The sequence below is a fragment of the Dipodomys ordii genome, unplaced genomic scaffold (genome assembly GCF_000151885.1).
Source record: "Dipodomys ordii isolate 6190 unplaced genomic scaffold, Dord_2.0 Scaffold53, whole genome shotgun sequence".
NCBI lineage: Eukaryota > Metazoa > Chordata > Mammalia > Rodentia > Heteromyidae > Dipodomys > Dipodomys ordii.
Genome location: NW_012267269.1, coordinates 3,437,014 through 3,459,909, shown reverse-complemented (window position 1 = coordinate 3,459,909; position 22,896 = coordinate 3,437,014). Strand labels below are relative to the sequence as shown.

The following is a 22,896-nucleotide window of genomic DNA, read 5'->3' as shown; positions in this document are numbered from 1 at the left end:
GTTGGAAATGAACTTTACAACATGAGGGAGGTGGAGGAGGGAAGGAATAGTGGGAGAACAACAAAGAAGGGGGTAACAATGCTTGACAAGAAATGTACTCATTTCCTTACTCATGTAACTGTAACCCCTTGGTACAGCATCTTTCCAGTAAAACAAAATTTTAAAAAAGAAATAGTATAAAAATCCTTTACAACTAAAGAATCTCTCGTTTCCTTTTCTTGGAGTTCATTTCATAGCATATGATCATATATGTACATGGCTATTTGAGCCTTTGCTAATTTTGTTTTCTTTTCGTTTTGCTTGGATAGGATATGGGAGGGCATATTGAAGGTAAAACAGGGATGAACAAATACAACACCGATACTCACTAGACATTATGTGGAAAACGAACTAGATATCTTATGGGTGGGAACAAGAGGGAAGGCCTGAGAGGGAGTGATGGAAGGAGATACATGGTTCAAAACGAATTGTACAGTGGAGCTGTAGTTCAAGTGGTAGAGCGCTAGCCTTGAGCTGAAGAGCTAAAGGACAGCGCTCAGGACCAGAGTTCAAGTCCCATGACCGACCAAAAAAAAAAAAAAAAGAATTGTACTCATTACTTACTACCTGATTCATGTAACAATAGCAATAAAAAAGTGAAGTAAAAACTTTACAAAAATTCTAACCTCTACTAGGTTTTGCTTAAGTTCATAAATTTTTTTAAGTTAAAACAAAAAGAACCAGCTGTATTCCATGTCTTTTGCTTGGCTAGTCTTTATTCATGATGCACTATTTCTTTGTCTTCACATATAGATAGTGAGCCAAAGATTCACATATTTGATAACTTTGACTTCAGGGCTGATGTACTTTACTTGGTAAAAGCCAAGCTGGAGCAGGACAGGGTAACAGATGTTACTTGTTTATTCCACTGGGTAGGACTTACTACATTACAGAGCAGCCAAAATGCTTCTCATTTAGCAACATAAATGTTAAGTCCAATTAGCAGACGAGGCTTGTTAGGGATTTAGTTCAAATAAATAGCATGGCAAACAAACTCACTCAGTTTTATGTACTTGATTGATAGTTCACAAGCTGTGATTGTAATACTGAGGTAGAAATGCACTAAACTCCTACCACTTGAATTTTTAATAACCTAAATATTTTGCTAAACAGCACACAAGGAATGCTTTTTTGAAGGATTATTAATAAAACCATCTCCTGTTCATCAATTTAGTTTCAGCAGAATGTCACCAAATTGTACTAGTATAACAACTCCAAGTACCTTAAGAGGATACCTAACTATACTATTATTTTATCATTCTAAAGGAGCGTATAATATGAGAGAGCAGCATAAGGAACAATTAGACAAAATGATACTGAAAGTCCTCAGAGGGAAAAATCTTTTTGTAATGAGTTTAAATTAGAAATAGCAAAAGATGTAGCTCAAGTATACAGTAATATATAATATAGGATATTTCTTAGGAACTAAGACTATACACATAATAGGATGTTTCTTAGGAACTAAGACTATACACATAAACACAACTTATAGAAAACGATCTCAATATTATCGGGATACTGGAACAATATTATTGTCCAAAAGGTATGAAATAATTAATATTTAAAAGAAAATGCAGTTTCCTTAAATATGAAAATGTTGCTGGTGTAATTCAAGCTTAAAACACTCTCCTCGCTATTTGTTAATTCTCTCAATCCAATCAATTGTCAGGTTCCATAAATCATGCCATATATATTCATTTCTTTCTGCCATGGTCATAATAAAGTCTCAGCTCACTTAAACTATTACAAGAACCTCCTCTTCCCTCAAACTTTCCTTCAGTTTCTAACATTGTCTTAAACAAAAATGACCTATTACCCAAGAGAACAAATCTCAGATGTTTGGGAATAATAGAGCTTTCTAAGACTTAGCTTCAATTGGTTTCCCAATGTGACAGCATAAGAAGTCAAAACTGCCTGCCTTCTATAAAGTAGTGATTCTATCGTGTCTCCTCTTGCTGAAATATCTCTCACTCTTAAAAAGAAATTATATTTTCTCCTTCACAAGGCCATCTTTGTTCTTTATTTCTCCTATTCTTCAGCAAAAATGTAATAAATTTTGAAGAAACGGTTATGCTTTAGTTTCCCTATGTGTTCACCATAATATCTAAAAACAATGATTTACATATAAGACTTACAAATTTCAAAATTAATTATTTGTGGCATGAATGGTACTAAGTTCTCTTAATTTAAAAACTCATTTCTTACTTGAGAAATGCTATCAGTGAGAAAGAAGAACAGGTAATTTTTATCTGCTAAGACTACTTTTGTGGATGACCACAAAAATGTTAATTTGCTATAAAATCTATTAGTAAGATTATACTTAAAATGATTAGTTATTAGTTTTCTTTTTAATCAGTAACATAGTTCCCTTTTGTCTACTATTATCATTCCAACTCAAATAAAAGGCTTACCAATTTATGTCATATTTAAAACAGAAGTAGTAAAACACAGATCGAGGATCATAATTTCTGGGCTATAGTTCGCTAGATCTATTGTTTACTAGCTGATCCTTAGGCAGGCATGTGGTTTTGTTTCCACATTTTAAAAAAAAGATGATTCTTGCCTACCTAACAAAGGCAGTTTGGAAGACAGAATTTTAAGAATATCTGTGATTGCTCTTGGTAGATTTTAAGTTTTAAGTATTATTGGTGATATTGTTATTTTGTAGTAAATGCTATCCTATAGTCTAAGACATGTCAAGACAGAATTAATTAATTCATTTTGTTTAGTGTATAGAGCTACCATTCCTATAATCACTCTCAGAAACTTTAGTTTGTATTTAGGCATAATTACTTTTTCATTCCAATTAGTTAAAGAACATTAATCTTCTATTTGATGTGAAAGTATTCTGTATGATATGTATTCTGTATGATATGTTCTCCTGTTTCTATTTTCCAACACTGTAGTCTTTCCATAGACTTCTAGAAGTCTATTTCAATTTAAAAAGACTTCAATGAAAGTAAATACTGGATTTGTTCAGATTTCTTTTTAGTCAATTATTTCTAACCAAAAGTTATATGCTAGAACACTATACAAAATTTAAACCTAGATATTATTTACTAAGTCTTTAAACCTAACACTAGAATGGACTGAAAAGCATTGTACTATGTGAAATACACCAACATTTTTAGAATTATGAAATACAAAGAAAGTACCATATGATGTTATTTACACGTAGTATCTATAAAAGTTGATCTCACAGAAGGTGAGAGTAGACTGGTGTTACCAAAGGCTGCAAGGATGGGTAGGAAGAGATCAGTAACTTGTACTTGGATAAGAGTAGGACACTCTTGTGTGCACAGTAAGGAGACTATAAATAAAAATATGTGTTGAATATGTCAAAAAGTTAGAAGACAGGATTTGAATGTGTCCTCAATAACAAAATGATAATTGTTTATGGAGACAAATACTACATGTATTGAAATATCACATGGCACCTCATCTATATGTATGTATTTCATGTATCAAGTCTTTAAATTTTAAATACAACATTACAGAAATACATGTCCTTAGAAAGGAAAGAATCATTCAAGCAACTTTAAGGAGAAAGAAACACATTTACACTGAAGAATTTATTCTCAATAATAAGTCATGAGGTAAACACAATTCTCAGGTGACCACCAATGGCCCAGGTCCTGGTATACTATCTCCCCTTAAATGTGGTTGGATTCTAATATGGGCTAACACAATGATTACCTACCATTATATAAAAAGGGATTCTATGAATGTAATTAGGATCCCTAATCAAGTCACTTTAAGATTTCCCTGATTGGTCTAATCAGGTAAGCCCCTTCAAAGAAGGGCTGAGAGAGGGGGAAAGTCTCCTGCTGACTTTGATAAAGTAGTTAACATATTGTGAATGGACTACATGGAAATCTGAAATTTGAGAACTGTCCCTAGCTAGCAACTTGCAACAAAGAAAGGGATTTAGTTCTACAATATAGGAATTAAATTTTTCCAAGAAGCAAATGAACTTGGAAGAGAAGTTTAAACTATATGAAGGCGAGAAGCCCTACTGACAAACTGATTACAGCATGTGATTCTCTGAGCAGCAGAACTGATAATCTGTCACAGAAGGAATGAAAGGGCATGTTACTTCTCAATTGCCAAGTTTCTGGTAATTTATTATACAAAGGAAATACAAGACACAGGAGTCACAATGTTTTAAAAAGCATCAGCCCCTTTCTTTAGCCTATGTTTCTTTAGTGCTACCTTGCCCTCACACAAGTATATTGAATCCTGCAATGTGTAGTTTATATGTGTCCCTCTAGTTCATCTATTTTTCTTATTCAAGTTTCGTATTAATTTTTTCTTTAAAAATGTTCCATTTTCTAAGCTAGAAATGCAAGTTAATTCTACCAGATCTACATTTGTGGTTTAAATTTACCAAGTATAAAAACTCCTGGCAGATGTTTCCTATTTCCATTCTTAATAGTAACTCTAAAATCTCACGAACATGGTAAATATATCTCCCTGTTACTTTTACAGGAATTCATTTACAAAACACCTTAATATGGGGTTCTAATGGTATTTCCCGGAAGATTTGGGTAGAAAGTATCTAGACTCAGAACCTGACCCAATATCTATCGTTTAATTTTTTTTTTTTTACATATAGAATGTGATAGGGTACTGCACTAGTTCTATGGGAGGAATATTTATTTATTTATTTAAGTCCTGGGGCTTGACCAGGGTCCAGTGCTGTTCCTTAGCTTTTTTGTTCAAGGCTGTCACTATCATTGAGCTGTGGCTCAAATGGATTTGGGGGGCTTAATTGGAGATTTTCCTACCCTTACTGGCTTCAAACTTTAATCCTTAGATATCAGACTCCTGAGTACAAATATAAGCATAAGGCACCAGCCCATTTTAATAATTAAAATGTTAAAGAAATGTACTCATTAACTAACATGTAACTGTAACTCCTTTGTACATCACCTTCACAATATTTTTTAAAAAGGAAAATATTATAATCCTTGCCCTTAAACAATTTATCAATCTAAAATCTAGGATTATTTAACAATAAAGGTAGTAAGGAATATCAATCACACTGTATGACTGGGGCAAAAAAACTCATAAAAACTGAAATAGAGGAAGGGTTTATTTTGCACTTTGTTTCAGAGGTTTTAGTCCCTCATGCCAGGCAAAGTATACATCACATCATGGTGACCAGAAGTAAAGAGAGAATGGGATCAAAGACCAGGTATAACTTTCAAAGGTCTCCCACCCTTTATTTACTTCCCTTAGCTAGAACTCACCTGCTAAAGTTTCTATCCACTTCCAAAATAGTTCCATCAGCTGGGAACTGACCCTTTGCCACATGAGCCTGAGGAGGCCATTTTATATCCAAGCTACAGTAGCATCATGAAGCAGTAAGACAGGAAGAAGGGAAATTGTTCCTGCTTCCATTCCTCTCTGGTAAACTAGAGGCAGTTTACCTCTATGTATTCCCTATCCCCTATACTTGATACGTTTTTCTAGATGGTAAGGAAAACATCAAATGCCCTGGTCTAGACCTAAAACCACCTGCTTTCCAGAGAGAAACTCAGGTATTGAATACCAATAAGTAAACTTAGGGCAGTCAGGAGAAGATAAAACATATAGCTTCTTCATTAGGATTCCCTTTGAATGGCCAAGAGTAAATTACTAGGAAAACAAAAGTGATCCATGAAAACATTCTACAGGCCAAATAAAGAAAGGTAACAACTTCAAAATTAAACCGAAAAGAATCATTTTTCTAATCATTATCAAAACAAGACATTTCTTTTTTTCTGACTTTAGTATCTGCTTAAGTATTTAATATAAACCTTACTCAAGGAACATATTAGCTGTAGCATGTAAAGAAAATGCTTTTGAATATTCAAATGTTTTAAAAGCAGTGCTCCGAGAGAAAGGAATAAAATGGGAGTGTAATTCCTTACTTCTAAAAAGAGACAACTCTTACCACTTTTTTCTAAAGTAAACAACCTGTATAACTCATTAATTTGTCATATATATGTATATATATATTTATACATATATATATATATTACCATCAGTTAAAACCATTAGGTAGTAATGAACCATTTAAAAATTCAGCAAATAGTATTAATTTAGAGGGTAGGATCTGAAAAATGGACACAAAGAAATTCTAGAGAACTGAGCCAAATGTGAATGTTATGACAAAATTTTCGGGAAGCCCTTGGATGAAATGATTGGAACTCTTTACAGATCACGTTGGTGCAAAGGTTAGAGGTTGCGTGCTGAAAAGGTCAAATGGTAACAAGAATAAAACATGAGGCATAATCTATAACTACAATGGGCTCTCCAATTTTTTCTTTCAAAAGCCAAAGGGCTAGAAAAAGTAGGGAAAAGCAATTACTGAATAGCAGTGGTCTGTTTTCAATTACTAATTGGAAACTTCTTATCTCAAATTCTGCTTCAGACTGACATAGAACACTATTTGTGTTGAATACATAAATTCATTTATATTATCACAATCTGGTTATTATGGCTGATACTTTTGCATCAGTAATTCCGTAGGCAGTAATTTTACAATCTTATTGAGGTCTTTACTAATTATAAAAACAATTTTGTTACCAGAATGGAAGTAGGAGACTAGAAAGAAAATTCAGATTTAACAATATCTGTGGGAGTTTTACAGCAAGCACTCTCTCTAATTTTAATGATGTTTCTCCCTCCAATAAATAGTTAGTATTTTTTATTTGGATTATACTTTTATAGAACTAAAACTGAAAGAAATAAAAATCATTGTTTCTATATATATAACTAAAAGTATAATCAAATAATTATACAAGTTATCAAAATTGCATTAATTTCTACAAACAGATACTTCTCATACAAGTAATTCAACAGATAGATAAATAACTCAAATTAAGAAATAAGAATTTCAAATTTAAAAACTTAAGTTTTTCTTTCTTGTGATACTTAGGATCATCAAAAGAAAAAAATGAGGAACTGAAAATCAACACAAAAAGTTCTTAGGCAGATGTGATTATCTGTGTAACAAAACGTCTTTTGAAAAACACCTCAGTTACTACATCACCACTATAAACTATTTTTCTGACAAATGCAGTTATTAAAAGCCTACAGTATGTTTCACAAAATGTCAAGCAAATGAAGGTAATATAGAGGACTTTTCACCAATGCTTTGCTAGTAGTTAGACTTCAGTAGCCTTTAGAGACCATTAAGTACCTTTGGCTAATTGGGCAATGGTAGATTAATCTTCTTTTTATTCTAGCAGCACTACTTTAACACTCTTACACTCTGTCAATGTAGTGTCTGAATGACAAAATAATATTGTGCATGAATAATAAGCAGAAAAGTTAAATTAACATTTCATGTTTCACTTGCCTTACCTATGTGTCAGAGAACTTTCTTTTTAAGTCACTGACAGTCAACTTTTTTAAACAATCTCATGTTGACATCTTATCGAAGTGAATTTTCCTAATTACTGCTAATTGCCTATCAAGAAAAAACTCTTTTCATGAAGTGCAGTTGTCTAGCATAGATGAACCTACTCCAGTGCACACATTAAAGACAAAGCATGACACTTAAGGTGTTACTTTGTTCTAAGGTCATACTAAATATGGTTTGCAATTAACAAAGCAGTTTTTTTATGGTACTAAAAATGCCAATCTGTCCTGATGTGTTCAAATTAGATTCTATCAGAGAAATGTCTGCATATGGATAGGAGCTATACTATTTTCAATAACATTTTCAAGAGGTAAAACTAACTCAATACTTTTACATTATGTAATGCCAAGTTCTAGCTAATGTCTAATTAAGTCATTATTTTATAAGTATGTTTCAATGATTCCTCAAAATGAAAATCAACACTACTATTTCAAATGTCAAATAGTTAAACATTTTGCTAATATTAAAATAGTCAAAATATTGAAAAACTATTAATTTGGTATGATATGCACTTACAGTAAAATTTTAACCTATGTGATATTAGCTATATTGTACATTTCAAAATAATCTTAATAACTAAAACAATATTTTAACTAGATTAAAGTTAAAGCACATTACTTCAATTTTCTGTCCTTTAGGAGTATCACTATAATAACAACTTCTTTTTGTAATATACTTTTCTGGGGGGAGGGGGTTGGTTGTGAGGCTTGAACTCTGGGGTTGGGCGCTGTCCCTCAGCTCTTCAGCTCAAGGCGAGTGCTCTACCGCTTGAGCCACGGCACCACTTCCAGTTTTCTGGTGGTTAATTGGAGATAAAAGTCTCACAGACTTTCCTGTCCGGGCTTTGAACCATGATCCTCAGATCTCAGCCTCCTGAGTAGGTAGGATTACAGGCATGAGCCACCAGCGCTCGGCTGGTAATATACATCTTATGAGTAATATATTACCCAAAATGGGTTGCCTAGATTAGCCATATATATGAATACCATCTATACTATTGTTATTAAAAGTGAGTCTAGAAAATCACAAATTTCTTCTAATATTTAATTTTTATACAGATTTGAAAGGAAAAGTTTCATTGTTCCTCAATATTTTTCTTCTAAAAATTTATAATAATGATATATTTCTGAAATTGATGTTTTATAAGACAAAGTATTTTCAATTAAACTCTGATAAGTATTTACATGAGCATTGTTTATTAGATCACTTCAGTAGACTAATGAATTGTCACACTGATTTAAATTGGAAATTGTCAACATTTCATTTATAAGCCCAGAGACTAAAGATCATAATTTGTACTTCCAACTTTATATATTCAAATTAGTCAGAAGCTGCATATTTCTTAATTATACCCTAAATATGAAGGGAATCTGAATTCTTAAGAAATTTTAACATTTCTATGGTAAGCTAATGGTTAACTATGTCTTTCCTTATTTGTACTACATCTAAACCCCGTAAATAAATACTTCAGACAGTCAGGCTGTGAATTTCAAAAACCTTACAACCTATTACAAATTTAACAGCAGCAACACTAAGTATACATGTGATGTTGATCATTTCTAACTATGTCATACTAAAAACCTTGAGAAACAACCTAATAGTATTTTTTTATTGTGAAAATACCGTACAGAGGGGTTACAATTACATGGGCAAAGTAATGAGTACATTTCTTATCAAGCATTGTTGCTTCCTCCTTTGTTTCCCCTTCCCACCCTTCCTTCTTCCCACCCTCCGAAGTTGGAAAGTTTGTTTTTTGACATAACGTCTTGTACATCTTTGTACATAATGTCTTGTTGCAATGGGTCCACCTGTATCCTTATTTAAACAATTTGTTTTTCCCTTCTCCTCCACAAATTATACCAACATCAAATACAGTGAAACAGGGGTTATACCATGGGGGAGGGACATACAAAGCAACAAAGAAATCATCTTTTAAATATGTTAGAAACAATCGCAAGAAAGAAAAAACATTTGAATCCTTATCTTGGGGTTCATTTCACCTAACATCAGCTTATCTGACCATTTCTGCTTGTCTCAGACATATACTAGTAATTATAAGTTTCCTTGAAATTCAAGAGGGGGAAAATGGATATCGAAAGAAGTAAGATTTAAAGTATTTTGGATTTTACCACATAAAAAGCTATTATACTGTTTGAAATGCAATTTTTTTCAGTAAAAATTACCAAAGAAATGTCACTCATAACACAGAGTAGAAGTTTCTTTTACAAGAGGAAACAATTAAAAAAACAACTTATGAAGCTGGGAGTTTCACTGTATTAGTCATAGAATTTTTCAGTGATTTTTTTATCATGGAAAGAATTTACATAGAAATTTCTTCTATAATCTTTCATTTTCTAAAGAAAACCATCTTGCCTATATTTTTCAGTAGTAAAGTTTAATCTGAGTAATCACTTATATGCTATAAAAAGTATGATTCATATCAGTCTTTAAGAACACGATGGTCTGAGAGTTATTTTTGCTTTTATTAATTGTATGGCTTCTCCTAGAAATCAGTGGTTGTTTTGTTAATGTACTTTGTGATGTCTTGTTTCTTTTGTATTTTTTTCCCTACGGTTTATCCCATTGTCACTGTATTTGATTTTGGTACCCTGGGTATCATATATACATTTATCTGAATTAGGGAAGGGAAGGGGAACAACAAAATGGTGAGACAAAGGCAAAGGGGAAACCAATGCAACAGCAATACTCACAAGAAAATATGTTGGAAATGGTCTGTACAATGGGGGCAGGGAGTGAGAAGGGGAGAAAAAAAGGGAGAAAAATGGAGGAGGAGGTAACAAGTTTGACAAGAAATGTATTCATTACCTTATGTATGTAACTGTAACCCTTCTGGTATATCACCTTGACAATAAAATTTAAAAATAAAATAATTAAAAGAGTATATTACATTCAGACACATATTTGGAATTTGTGGACACACTTCGCATTTCCAGTGAAGTAGGAGAAACAAAGTAATGCTAAATGTGCTGCAGTGTATGAAATGTGTCCTGACCATGAATCTTAACATGACTCAGATTTGTTAATGTAGGTGAAAACATTCATATAATGAAAAGACTGTAAAATATATTTAACTACTATAGAAATGAGAGGAAGACTGAAAGATGGAAAAGGAAAATACCCCTTTTTCTATGGGGTCTGAGCTATCTGGATGATGTGGCTGGTACACATGTCCAGGTCTGCACTGAGAGAGCTAATCTGGGATGATGAGGTATGAAGCAAAAAGAAACATTAAAGACATTACAGTTTTCTGTCCTAGTTATTTCTACCCTTCCTCAGTCCATTTTCTTCAGCTTTTGTTTTGAGCTCTTTTCCCCTACTTTATTGTTTTGGGTTGACTCCAGTCTAATATTTGCTATGAAGAATATAGCCTTTCAAGTAAAAATCTAACAACAATGCACCTTTCTATTTGTAGTTCACCCATAGCATCTGATACTGATGACCAAATCTTTCACTTTAGAAACTCCTCTCTTGTTTCTGTATTGCAGCACCTCCTATTTTTCCTTTAGCTTCTCTGTGTACTTCCTTCCGTCTTCTCACTCTTCTTTAGCCCACAGAGCAGATACTCCACCAAACGGATTTTCTTGTTGCAAATATTTGTTTCATCTCTAGCATTCTTTTTGTAAATATATCAGTAGGTTTCCTTCTTCATTTTTAAATGAAGTGATATAAAACACTTCAAATACAACACTAAGTGTAATAATATAATAAAGAAAAATACAATGAATTCCTATGTATCAACTACTCAGTGAAGACAATTATGAGTACACGTAAGAGTTATTATTCTGTCTCCTGACTCCAATTTATTCAATGTCTTTGATGCCTATTTTTCCATATATGTTTATATACTATATATATTTCAAAATAAATATACTAAGTTTTGCATTTTAGAATTCCTGAACTTGGTATGTATTCCATAACCAATACCACATATTTTTTGTTCTCATTCAAAATTTCTTGTTTTAAATTGTCTACTCTGTTGACTGTTGTTGAATATGAATCCAATTATCTCAACCTATATTGAATTTATATCCAGTGATCTTGCTAAATTTACTGTTACAGTGATAATGCATTGAGATTTAGTTTACACAAGCATAATGTCTAGAACTGACAATTGTTTTGTTTTCCATTTTTAATACTTTTAACTGTCACTTTCTTTTTTAATATGCTGGTAAGACCCTGGAGTGTAAAGTTGAAGACATTGACAGGAACTCTAAAGGCTTTGTTTCTGATTTTTAAAGGAATACTTGAAACTTCCATCAAGTATGATAGCTGTTTCAGGTTTCTGGTTGACACCTTTTGATAAAACACAGAAATTCTCTACTATTCCTCTTTTGCTAAGGCACTTTTTGTCATGAACAGGTTTAATTGTATCAAAATATTTCTACTTTAAAAACTTCTCATAAAACCATTTAACAAGAGATCTACTTTTTTAAATATGAAAATCAAGGTACTTGAACAGGTGGGGTAGGGTTATGGTTGGGAGTGGCAGAAGAATGAAGAGAAGGGCAGAGAATGCAGTCAAGAATTCAATGTACACCCTACAAAATCCATTGTTTTTAACGTATTTATAAGGTGATTTCTTTGTTGCTTTGTATGTCCCTCCCCCACAGCATAAGCCCTGTTTTCACTGTATTTGAAGATGGTATAATTTGGGGAAGGGAAGGACAAAACAAAGTTTGTTTTTTTTTTTTAAAGTAAGTTTTTTTATTGTGAAAATACCATACAGAGGGGTTACAATCACATGAGTAAGGTAATGAGTACATTTCTTAACAAGTATTGTTGCCTCCTCTTTTGTAAAACAAATTATTTAAATAGGGATACAGGTGAATCCATTGCAACCATGAGAGGTAAGAGACTCTATGTCAAAAAACAAACTTTACAATTTAGATGGAGGGGTGTAGTCCTGGAGATGGGAGGGCAGAGATGATAGGGAAATAACAAAGAAGGAAGCAACAATGCTTGATAAGAACTGTATTCATTACCTTGCTCATGTAATTATAACCCCTCTATATGGTATTTTCACAATAAAAAAAACTTATTTTAAAAAAAAGTGTGGGAATGGGCAGGTTGGGAGGGATGGGTGAGAATGTGGGAAGGGGTAACACAGATCTAGTTGCACTATATTCATAAACTGCTTTAACTGGCAACTCCTTTGTACAACTACTTAAAGACAGCAACATAATTTAAAAAAAGATCTACTTTATTAATGAGTTTAAGTATTCAGTACAATATAGAAACTTCCCTCTTTTTCTGGGGGTGGGGGTCTGGTCATGGGGCCTGAACTCTGGGCCTGGGCACCATCCCTCAGCTCTTCAGCTCAAGGCTAGTGCTCTACACTTGAGCCACAGCACTACTTCCAGCTTTTTTCTTTTTACTTATGTGGTGCTGAGGAATGGAATCCATGGCCTCATGCATGCAAGGCAAGCGCTCTACCACTGAGCCACCTTCCCAGCCCCAGAAATTTCCCTCTTAAGACTGCCTTTGTGTTGTCAGGCACCTGTAATCCTAGCTACTCAGGATGCTGAGGTTAGAAACCAGCCCAGGCAGGAAAGTCTGTGAGACATTTATCTCCTTTTAACTATCAAAAAGCTGAACATGGAGGTGTGGCTCAAGTGGCAAGCATTGAGCAAAAAACTTAAAGGAGAACACCCAGATTCTGAGTTCAAGCCCCAATAATGATTTAAAAAAAAAGTTTGTGGCAGCCCATTAGTTTAGGTATGTTGTAGTCTCATTTTTATTCATCTTAATGTTTTCTAATTTCCTTTGTGACTTCTTTGGTACACAGGTTGTTCAAGAGATTTTGGTTTGGTTTCCATATATTTGGGAATTCTCCAATTTAACTTTGATATTTATAATTTTCCCATAATAGTCAGGAGAGATATTTCACTTGATTTTAATCTTGAATGAAACATTTGCCTTGTGACCTAATCTATAATCTATCATGGAAATTGTTCTAGACGTAGTTGAGAAGAATATGTATTGTTGCTGGAGGTAGTATTTTGCAAATGTCTATTAGGTCCAGTTAGTTGTTTAGATCCCCTAGTTCCTTGTTAATCTTGTCTAGTTGTTCTATCCACCATTAAAAGTGGAGCTTTGTGTTGTTATATTTATGTTAGGTTTTTAAAAAGAGGTAGCCGAGTAAGAACAGCACCATGCACGTGGTATTCAGGTTAAGAGTAGGTTTATTCATCGTTCAGGCTGGCACCAGGCCATCTTGGTCCTCCACGCAGTGGGGAAAGGCCTGGGAAAGAGAGAGCTGGGAAAGAGAGAAAGAGAGAGAGCTAGGGAAAAGAGCTAAGAGAGAGCTAGCAAAGAGAGAAAATAGCTAGAAAAGAGAAGAGCTAGAGAAGAGCAGAGAGAGAGCAGAGAGAGGGCATCGGGGCCTGGGCTAGGCCTTATCTAGGGTATGGGCAGAGAAAGGTGTGGCCACATGAAATTCAGATGTGACCTCAGAGGATGCAGATGTGACCTCTTCCAGATGTCCCAGTTACCTAGGTAATGCAGGTACTGGGTGGAGACTTTGCTGCAAGGAGGGTGGGGTCTGCTAGCCATCCAGGAGTGGACCTTACATTCCAGCCTTTTAATAATCATGAGATAGGGCACAGATTCTCTCTGGCTACTTCCTGCTGACAAGGGACATCGACAATAGGGGTAAAAGGCTGGAATTTGGTCCCCTCCCAGAGAAGGCAGCGAACAGCAGCTGTCCCTTGGTGGCATGAGTAACATAGGTACTGGGTGGAGACTTTGCTGCGAGGAGGGTGGAGTCTGCTCCCTGCTCGCCATCCAGGAGCCGACCTTACAATATCTTCCTTCAATTCTGTCAAAATTTGCCTCATTTATTAAAGAGCTCTTAAGGTTGTGCTTAGATTTAATGTTTTATCTTCTTGGTAAATGCATCCTTCTTTCAGATGAATGTTTTTTCTTTAAAAAACAGACTTTAGTTCAACAGACTATACTGATACAGTCACCTCTTCCCTCCATGGCTTACCATTTGCAGGGACTATCATTTTCCATTTTTTAACTTCTCACTTGTGCTTCCTTAAACCTACCATAAATCTCTTGTAGGCAGCAAATAGTTGGATTGTTTTAATCCATTTAGCCATCTTATGCTTTTTGTTAGCAAGGTTAATCCACTTACATTTAAACTCCCCATAGATAGTGAAAACTTATACTGGCATTCTGTCAATATATGTTCTGTAGTTCTTTGATCCCTCTTTTCTTTTGTTACTGTCTTGTTTATTTCTTCTCTTTTCTGTAGTGACATATTTTGATTCTTTTCTCATTTTGTGTATCTTCTTGTGGTAACACTGATGCTTACATAAAGTTTCTGGTAGTTATACTTTAATCTGACAGCAAATCAATTTCAATCATATACAACACTTTTCTTCTACTTTTCCCTAAACACATTTTGTTATTTTTGTTATTTTTTATATTCTGTATCTATTGTTATTAACAGAATTATATTAATATAATTATATTAAGAGCATAGAAATAATTCTCATATAATTTTTAAAAATTATCTTTCAAATTCTGTATAAGAATTAGAAATACTTATATAGGAAAATTATAGTACCTTGAATTTATGTCTTTAATTTTGCCAACAAAATATATACTTTCTTATGCCTGTTTTTCTGGCTAGCATTTTTTTGCTTCTTTAGTGTAAAGGACATGCTTTAAGATAAATACGATATCGGGCTCTCTTTCCCAGCTCTCTCTCTTTCCCAGCTCTCTCCCTTTCCCAGCTCTTTCCCAGGCTTTTCCCAGCCATGTGGAGGGCCAACATGGCCTGGTGCCAGCCAGAATGATAAATAAACCTACCCATTACCTGAAAAAAAATTAAATTATGATATCAGTAGGTGTGCTCTGCTGTTGTTATCTATATAAACCTCTCTTTCTATATCAGACTCTCATCTACTGGACTTCTCCTCCCCAGGGGATTACATTCTAGAATTATCACAGCCATCTTACTAGCATGTAGTGAGAGCCAGACTCAAAGTAAAAGCAATCCAGGGGAGAAGAGTTAAGAACTGAAGAAGAATCTGGTTGATAACAAAGTCTTGTTATGCTGCCCAGGCTGGCCTCAAACTCATGATCATCCTGCTTCCTCAGTGCTGGGATGACAAATGAGCACCCTCTCCTGGCTTTTTTACTAAGTATTTAATTATGTAAATTCTATCTGATTACTACCATACTTTCATGCTGTAAGATTTAATATATACTACTCATTGGAATTCAACTTGAATTAATTTCTCATCTTTATTATTTTGTTAACTTCTTAGATTTGAGCCATGCCTCCAGCCTATCATTTTGCTGACTATTCAAAAATAGAGTCATTCAGACTTTTCTGCCTGGCTCGCTTTGAACCTCAATCCTCCAGTTCTCTCTCTCTTGAGGAACTAGGATTGCAGGCATTAGCCACTAGAGTCCAGCAGAAACTGTTAATTTTCAAATCATTTTTTAACTTCATTTATGTTAGTACTATTAGTAGGTTTTCAATTCTTTGAAAATTTGTGGAAAGATATTTTGTAGCTGTATTATATAAACATTTTAAAATATTTTCAATATTCAGTGTGAGTAGGAGAGCACTTAGACTTACACAATCTTTTGTTTTAGTAAGGCTCTTTGAGAAAATTATAGAATATATGTATATGTAATTTCCTCCAATTTCTCTCATTCTCTTCCTATTCCTAAGTTGCTCTCATGAATTCATTGTTATCAGCAGCATTTGACAGTTACCATATCCTTCTTCAATGTTTTCATTGTCTGTCTTTAGGTAAACCATTCTCTTGGTTTTTCTTTTATTTATATTCTCTCTTTCCAGACTTTTCTCATCTTCCCAACATCCAAATGTTGGAAAGTCCAAAGCTTAGACTTTAGAACTCTCATTTCTATTTACCTTCAGTTTTTGAGGGTTTTACTTTATTTTTAATTTTTAAATGTTGGTACTGGGGCTTGAGCTCAGGGCCTCTACCACTTCAACCACACCTCCACATCTGACATTTATAAATTTTACAAATGTTAACTGTCTCAAACTTGTCTGCCTGAGCTAGCTCTGAACTTCAAATCTCAGATCTCAGCTTCTAAGGAACTCCTGAGGATCATTATCCTATTATTTACTACGTATCTCCACTTTGGTGCCAACTTAGCATCAGCTACCACAGTAAGTTGTCATTGACTTAGCCTCTGGGGACTTATATTATTTTTCTTTCCTTTCTTTTTCTTTTCTCTTTTCACTTTGTTCTTTTCTTCTCTTTCTGTTCTTTTTCTGTCTCTTTTACAAATTCTGGGATGCATTTACAAAGGTATTTAGTACATTTTATCCAGCTTCCTTTGTATTTATTGCAGCAATATTTATTACATTACACTATCACAAATCTAATTTTTTATCATCAATTTGTGCTCACTTAAATTAGAGACCTGAAAAGCATCTTAAATATCCCCTAGCTCTTTTTTAAGCTTCCCATTTGTACAGTTATTTACCATATTAAAATATCTTTCATTTAATAAAACACTTCGTACTTTTATTATTTACTACTGTGTAATAGAATATACTTTTATAGAATTTTGCCTTGATTTTTAAACAACCTTATCTAGTTGCTTGCATTCAATCTCTGTTTTCTCAAACATTAGTGTCAGGTCTTCACCATACATTAAAATCACCTGACAGCATTTTAAAAGTATCATGGTCCATGGCCCATTCTCAGACTATACTTGGATTGAAATGGGCTTACTATGGGGCCTGAATATAGGTAGCTTTTAAAGCCTCCTAGGTAAGGATGATATACAGCCAGAGTTGAGAACAACACCTGTACCCAATTACTCACTATGCTTTACAAACTGCTCTCTCAGGTTAATGTCTTTTCAAACTTTCCTTTGTTCTAATGGCTTTATCGAATGCATACATCTGTCAAACTCATACCAAATTTTAAGGGGTTCAGTCCAAGTGCCCCCTCCTGTAAAATCTTTACTAAAGAATGATAATGATAAATGACTGCTCTCTCTCTCCATTTCCAGTATACCTTCATGTTATAGTTTACTTGCATCTATGTACACATATGTATATCTCTATATATTCACAAATATATGTACTATAAATATATACATAAATTTTCATAATCTCATGGTATACATGTACAATTGTTATAAAGGTGTCATATAGGTGTCATATTTAATTCAACACTGAATATTCATTATTACAGTATTTTAGATTAAACTAATATGAACTGTAACAAATATAAACACATCTATTCATGTATAAACAAACATCCTCGCCATTTAAAACTAAACCCTGAAATGTTAAATATTAGAATTCAATAGTGAGAAAAATGTTAATAATTTGTCACTTCCAGACACATTTTAATGAGAATACCTCCTTGAAAGTATATTGATACAAAGAATAAAATATTACTGAAATATAAGACCTTATTATAAACAGAAAAGTGGTTTCTATTTAGGCTGTGTTTTCTTCTTAATATTTTCTACAGTAAGATTAGAAGTAAATCTGGAAATAGAAGTGAATCTGATTTAAGAAGCATGATATTCTAGTACCCAGTGCTCTACGTAATAATAATATTTCCTAACAAAGTGTAATATAGGACCGAGACATTCTGTTAACAAATATCACTTGGTTCATCTAGAAGATCACATGTAGAAATAAGACAGTCACGTCTAATTCCACATGGATTCTCAGCTCAGATCCTGGATTTTGCACAGTTTACCTTGCGAACATGATCCGAGTGACATTTCACAAATTCCTGGATAAATGTTGCTACACTCTGCCAGGAGAGAGACAGGCTATGTCATGCACAGATCAATAATCGCACTGTGTTTCATCAGCTTCAAAATCAAAAGTGCTTCATCTGGCAAAAGCCATGGCCCTAGAGAATCTGACATATATAAACTGAATACCCTACAAGGATTGTGTACTATACAAACTATTGGGGGAAGGTAAAAGAAAACTTTGGAGACTAGCAATGAAGAATAAGAATGGTTTTCTACTTTGTCATTACTAGAAATGTGTTACACAGATCACAATGAAAATGAGGCTGTTTAAAATTCTGTAATTCCAGACAGAAAAATGTGGCTCCAATACAGTTAAACACACTTATTAACCAAACACAACTACCATTTTAGGATACAAAGCAATCATATAAGTCTAAATATATGAAACTTATTATGCAGATTAATTAATATAACCCTTTTAAATTGGAAATATGTTTAGAGGGAGGGAAAAAGGAGGGCATGGGAAAGGAGGAAGGAAAGATGAGTAAATGCAGTCACTGTATTCAATATACATTATATAAAAAATGAGCTACATAACTCGAGGATAGGGCCAGGAGAGAGAGAAAAAAAGAGGACAATTGGAAGGGTGACATTGATGAAGAAGCTTTGCACGCATAACCTGGCTTGTGGAATTGTAACTTCTTTGTACAAGAACTTAATAATGAATATATAAATAAATAACTAAAACATGACCCTTGTAGAATTAAAAGGTTGAAAAAATGAACTAAAGAGCCAGTTTTGTTTTTGCGCTAGATTAATCTAAAACCTTAAGGCAATTGTTGAATAGAGTATGCTCTGTAGTACTTAATTCACAATTCTTCCACTTAGTCAAAGTCTTTGATTTAGAATTTCACTGACATAATTTGAGATTAATTGGCTAAAATAGTTGGACAAGAGATGAAACAAACTTGAAAAATCAAAGTCTATAAAAGAAAAACTGTTTTACATTTTAGATTGTTTTTCCAAAAATGTTTCTGAGAACAAAACAGGTTGCTCCAAAACTGTATGTGACTCAAGAGAGTAGAGGAGTCAAGAATTCATGAAGAAATCAGACACTGGTGTCTAATCACAAAATAAACAATGGTGTATGTTTATAAAATTTATGTTCAAAGATTATATTTGAGTCTTGGGATCATTCTGACATTCTATGTGTTGCCAAGCACTTAACATGAAGAAGACCAAAGGCTACTTGGCAAGAATAATCTAGGGTAAAAGTCTAGTTCTCTACAATACTGCTTATAAATCATCTCTACTATAAATTTTAGAAATATTGTCATTCTCCCTTCTGGAAACAACAATTATAGCTCGATAAGATTATCATATTATTAACATAGAGAAGTATATTATTTCTGAGACTAAAAAGATAACCTTCTTCCTTTGGAAATATATGACCATTGTGCAAGTCAAGATTCAGAAATTAAAATCCTCTGAGTACTAGAAAAGTAATATAAATAAATGGCATAAGCCTTTCAGTCTATGACCAACAGGAAATGATATTTTTCAGTCTCCTTGAAAGTACACCACCACAAGGCTACTAACCTTTACATTAAGTCCAAAGCACCAATATATTTAGGACACTATATAACCTATGAAAGGATTTGCCAATTTTTATTGAGCTCCTTAGATGATATTGATAGGTTCAATTCCTTATCGTGAATGAAACTAGTCAGTAAATCAATCTTTTTCCATGTAATGAAAATTATACTATGATCTCAATTATGCTAGCATCTGAAAATTATCAAAAATGTGATATATGATTTTTTGTTGTTGTTGATCATGGGGCTTGAACTCAGCCTGGCGGGCACTGTCCCTGGGCTCTTCAGCTCAAGGTGAGCACTCTACCACTTGAACCCGCAACGCCATTTCTGGTTTTCTAGTGGTTAATTGTAGATAAGAGTATCACGGACTTTCTTACCGGAGGTGGTTTTGAACCATGATACTCGGATCTCAGCCTCCTGAGTAGTTAGGATTACAGGCATGAGCCATTGGCACCTGACTGATATATGACTTTTTTATTCATAAGCCTATTATCTATTAGAAGCAACAGAATTTCTTTTAAAATGTTAAGTTCAGAAACCAAGCATTGGTGGCTAGGACTTGTAACCCTAGCTAGCCGGAAGAATGATACCTGAACGACTGCAGTTTGAAGACAATTCAGGCAAAGAAGTCCAAGAAACTACACCTCCAATTAACCAACAAAACACAAAGCTGGAAGTGCTGCTCAAGGATAGGAGTGTCAGCCACAAGCAAGAAAATCTAGCACAGTGTAAAGTGTAGAGCTCAAGGCATAGTACTGGGTACACACACACACACACACACACACACACACACACACACACACACACAAAGAGACTATTAAACTCAAAATCATATAAAATGCCACCTTAGATATATAGAAGGATTTAGGAACCTTGGACTACTTATTTAAATACTCACTTTTATTCTTTTTATTTAATTTATTATTTTATCCTATTTATATGACATAACATAAGGGACAATACTTTTTGCAAAGTTATCATAAGAAGCCAACAGAAAATCGAAAACTAAAGCACTGACTAAAGAAGTCTGTGCTTATCCATGTAACCTTGCACAAGAGGTTACTTTGTTAGTAGAGACTTTTAAGTTTGGTTACTATCTCGGTAACCCCACAGTATAAAATGTACAATTGAAATCTCACTTGAGTTCCTCACTAACTATATTTGAGTTCATTAGCCATTTATGCATTAATAAATCTCTAAATAATTTTTGTTATTACCTAGGATTGAACAGAGGGCCTCATCCTTTTAGGTTTGTGCTCTACTACTGGCACCAAATCTCTATCCTGACCTTTATGATGGCTATTGTGGGGATGAAATCTAGTGAATACTTTTGCCTAGAATGGCCTCTAATCATCATCTTCCAGATGTCAGGCTCAGGAATCAGTATGACTATAGGAAGTGCACAAATTTTTACTCATATCTTTTCCAGAATACTTCCTTAGTCAGATGGTATTGAACCTGAACCTTTCTAATATCTAAAACTAATATGTATCAAAAGTATATTTACATTTAAGTTGTAAGTTGTAATAACCTACACATTATAAGAGCAATAATTATAAATAAATCATAAATATAATTAAATATAAAGTATAAAACTGTGGTGTTATGGTAAATATATGACATTCACCTTGTATTAGATGAGGTCTGAAACAGCTAAAACTTAATGTTGGCAGGGAGGGTAGCTTTCTATATTGCATTCAGGAAGAAATGCCTCTAAGAGCAACTCATTGGATCATTTATATCATATACTCTCTAAAATGCTCATGAACCACGTATTAATCAAAGAATATATTATATTACACAATTATTACTTTATTACTATCAGTATCTCTGATACAAATGTGGGTTTTGTTGTCAGAAAAAGAAGTAAAATTGTTAAGAATTTAAAAATAAAATATATGTCTTATTCAGATTTCTACTTAAATCCCTGGCATACAATTTTCCTTTTCCTTATAATGTATATAGCTAAGGAACTTCACACTAAGAAAGAATGAAGAAACAATCTTTCCTTTTTCATTTTCTTTTAATAGGTAAGATTATATTATAATGTGTCTAAAATTATTAAAGAACACTCAAATCAACAGTTAAAAGATAGTAGTTTATTATTACATATTAAGATTGATGTCTGTAGCTGGGCACCAGTGGCTCACGCCTATAATCCAAGCTTTCAGGAGACAGATCTGAAGAGTATAGCAGAAAAGTCTGTGAAACTATCTCCAATTAATTAGCAAAAGAGCTGGACTGGAAGCATGCATTAAGTTGCAGAGCACCACTGGAGTGAAAAAACTGAGCAAGAGCACAAGGCTCTAAGTTCAATCCTCCATACCAGAACACACAAAAAAGATATTCATAATAAAAGCTTCATATTTTATGCTAGTATTTGTAAAGAGTAAATTAGTTTAATAATGTAATTGATAATCATAAACAAAATTACAGACATGTACAAAGGACTAAGCTAAATTCACTTATAAAACCTACTTTTCACAATTAAATATTAAAAATATGGAACACAATGCTTTAAAAAATGAAATAAAATGCTGGTGAAGTCTTTTGAGCTCCTTCTCCTAGATTTATCCCTTAATATGCACTTTATTAAAGAGATCTAGTAACTCAAAGTTCTAATGAAGTAATATTATCCAAATCCAGAGTAGCACCTAAGACTTACTTTTTAGATTGAAACATGTTGAACACAATTTGAACTAAATAGCTCATGTAAAATCAAATGTCCACAAATAAACACAGTGTAGTATAATTTAAAGTTTCTTTTACCTTTATTGTCTGTCTGCTTGTTTGAAATCGTTGATCAGATATTTGCTGTTGATGGAGGAGCTTTTCATTGACTTCTTTGTATTCTTTCACAGACAATTCTGCTGCTTTTTTGGCATTCTGAAGTACATTGTTTTGTTGTTGCAAGGATATAATCCGTTCTCGTAAAAAGATTAAACTGCTACTTGATTTCTGGGCAGTAATATTTTTAGACTTATCTCTGTTAACTAAATAAAAATAATGTTCAAAATATTTTTAAAATAAGATTAAATATTGTCGGTGGGGGGGGAGAAAGAGGGTGGGGGGGAGGGGGAAAGGAGAAGGATTGGGATGGGGGGG

General features: G+C 33.6%; 1 protein-coding gene across 1 annotated transcript in view; it reads right to left on the bottom strand.

Moving 5' to 3' along the window:
• The window catches only part of Cntln (centlein, centrosomal protein), a 192,596-nt gene that overhangs the window by 30,779 nt on the left and 138,921 nt on the right, over positions 1–22,896 (bottom strand). The window contains exon 16 of the mRNA XM_013020759.1: positions 22,561–22,784. Coding sequence (XP_012876213.1) covers positions 22,561–22,784 — 224 coding nt within the window. The remainder of the gene's footprint in view (positions 1–22,560; positions 22,785–22,896) is intronic.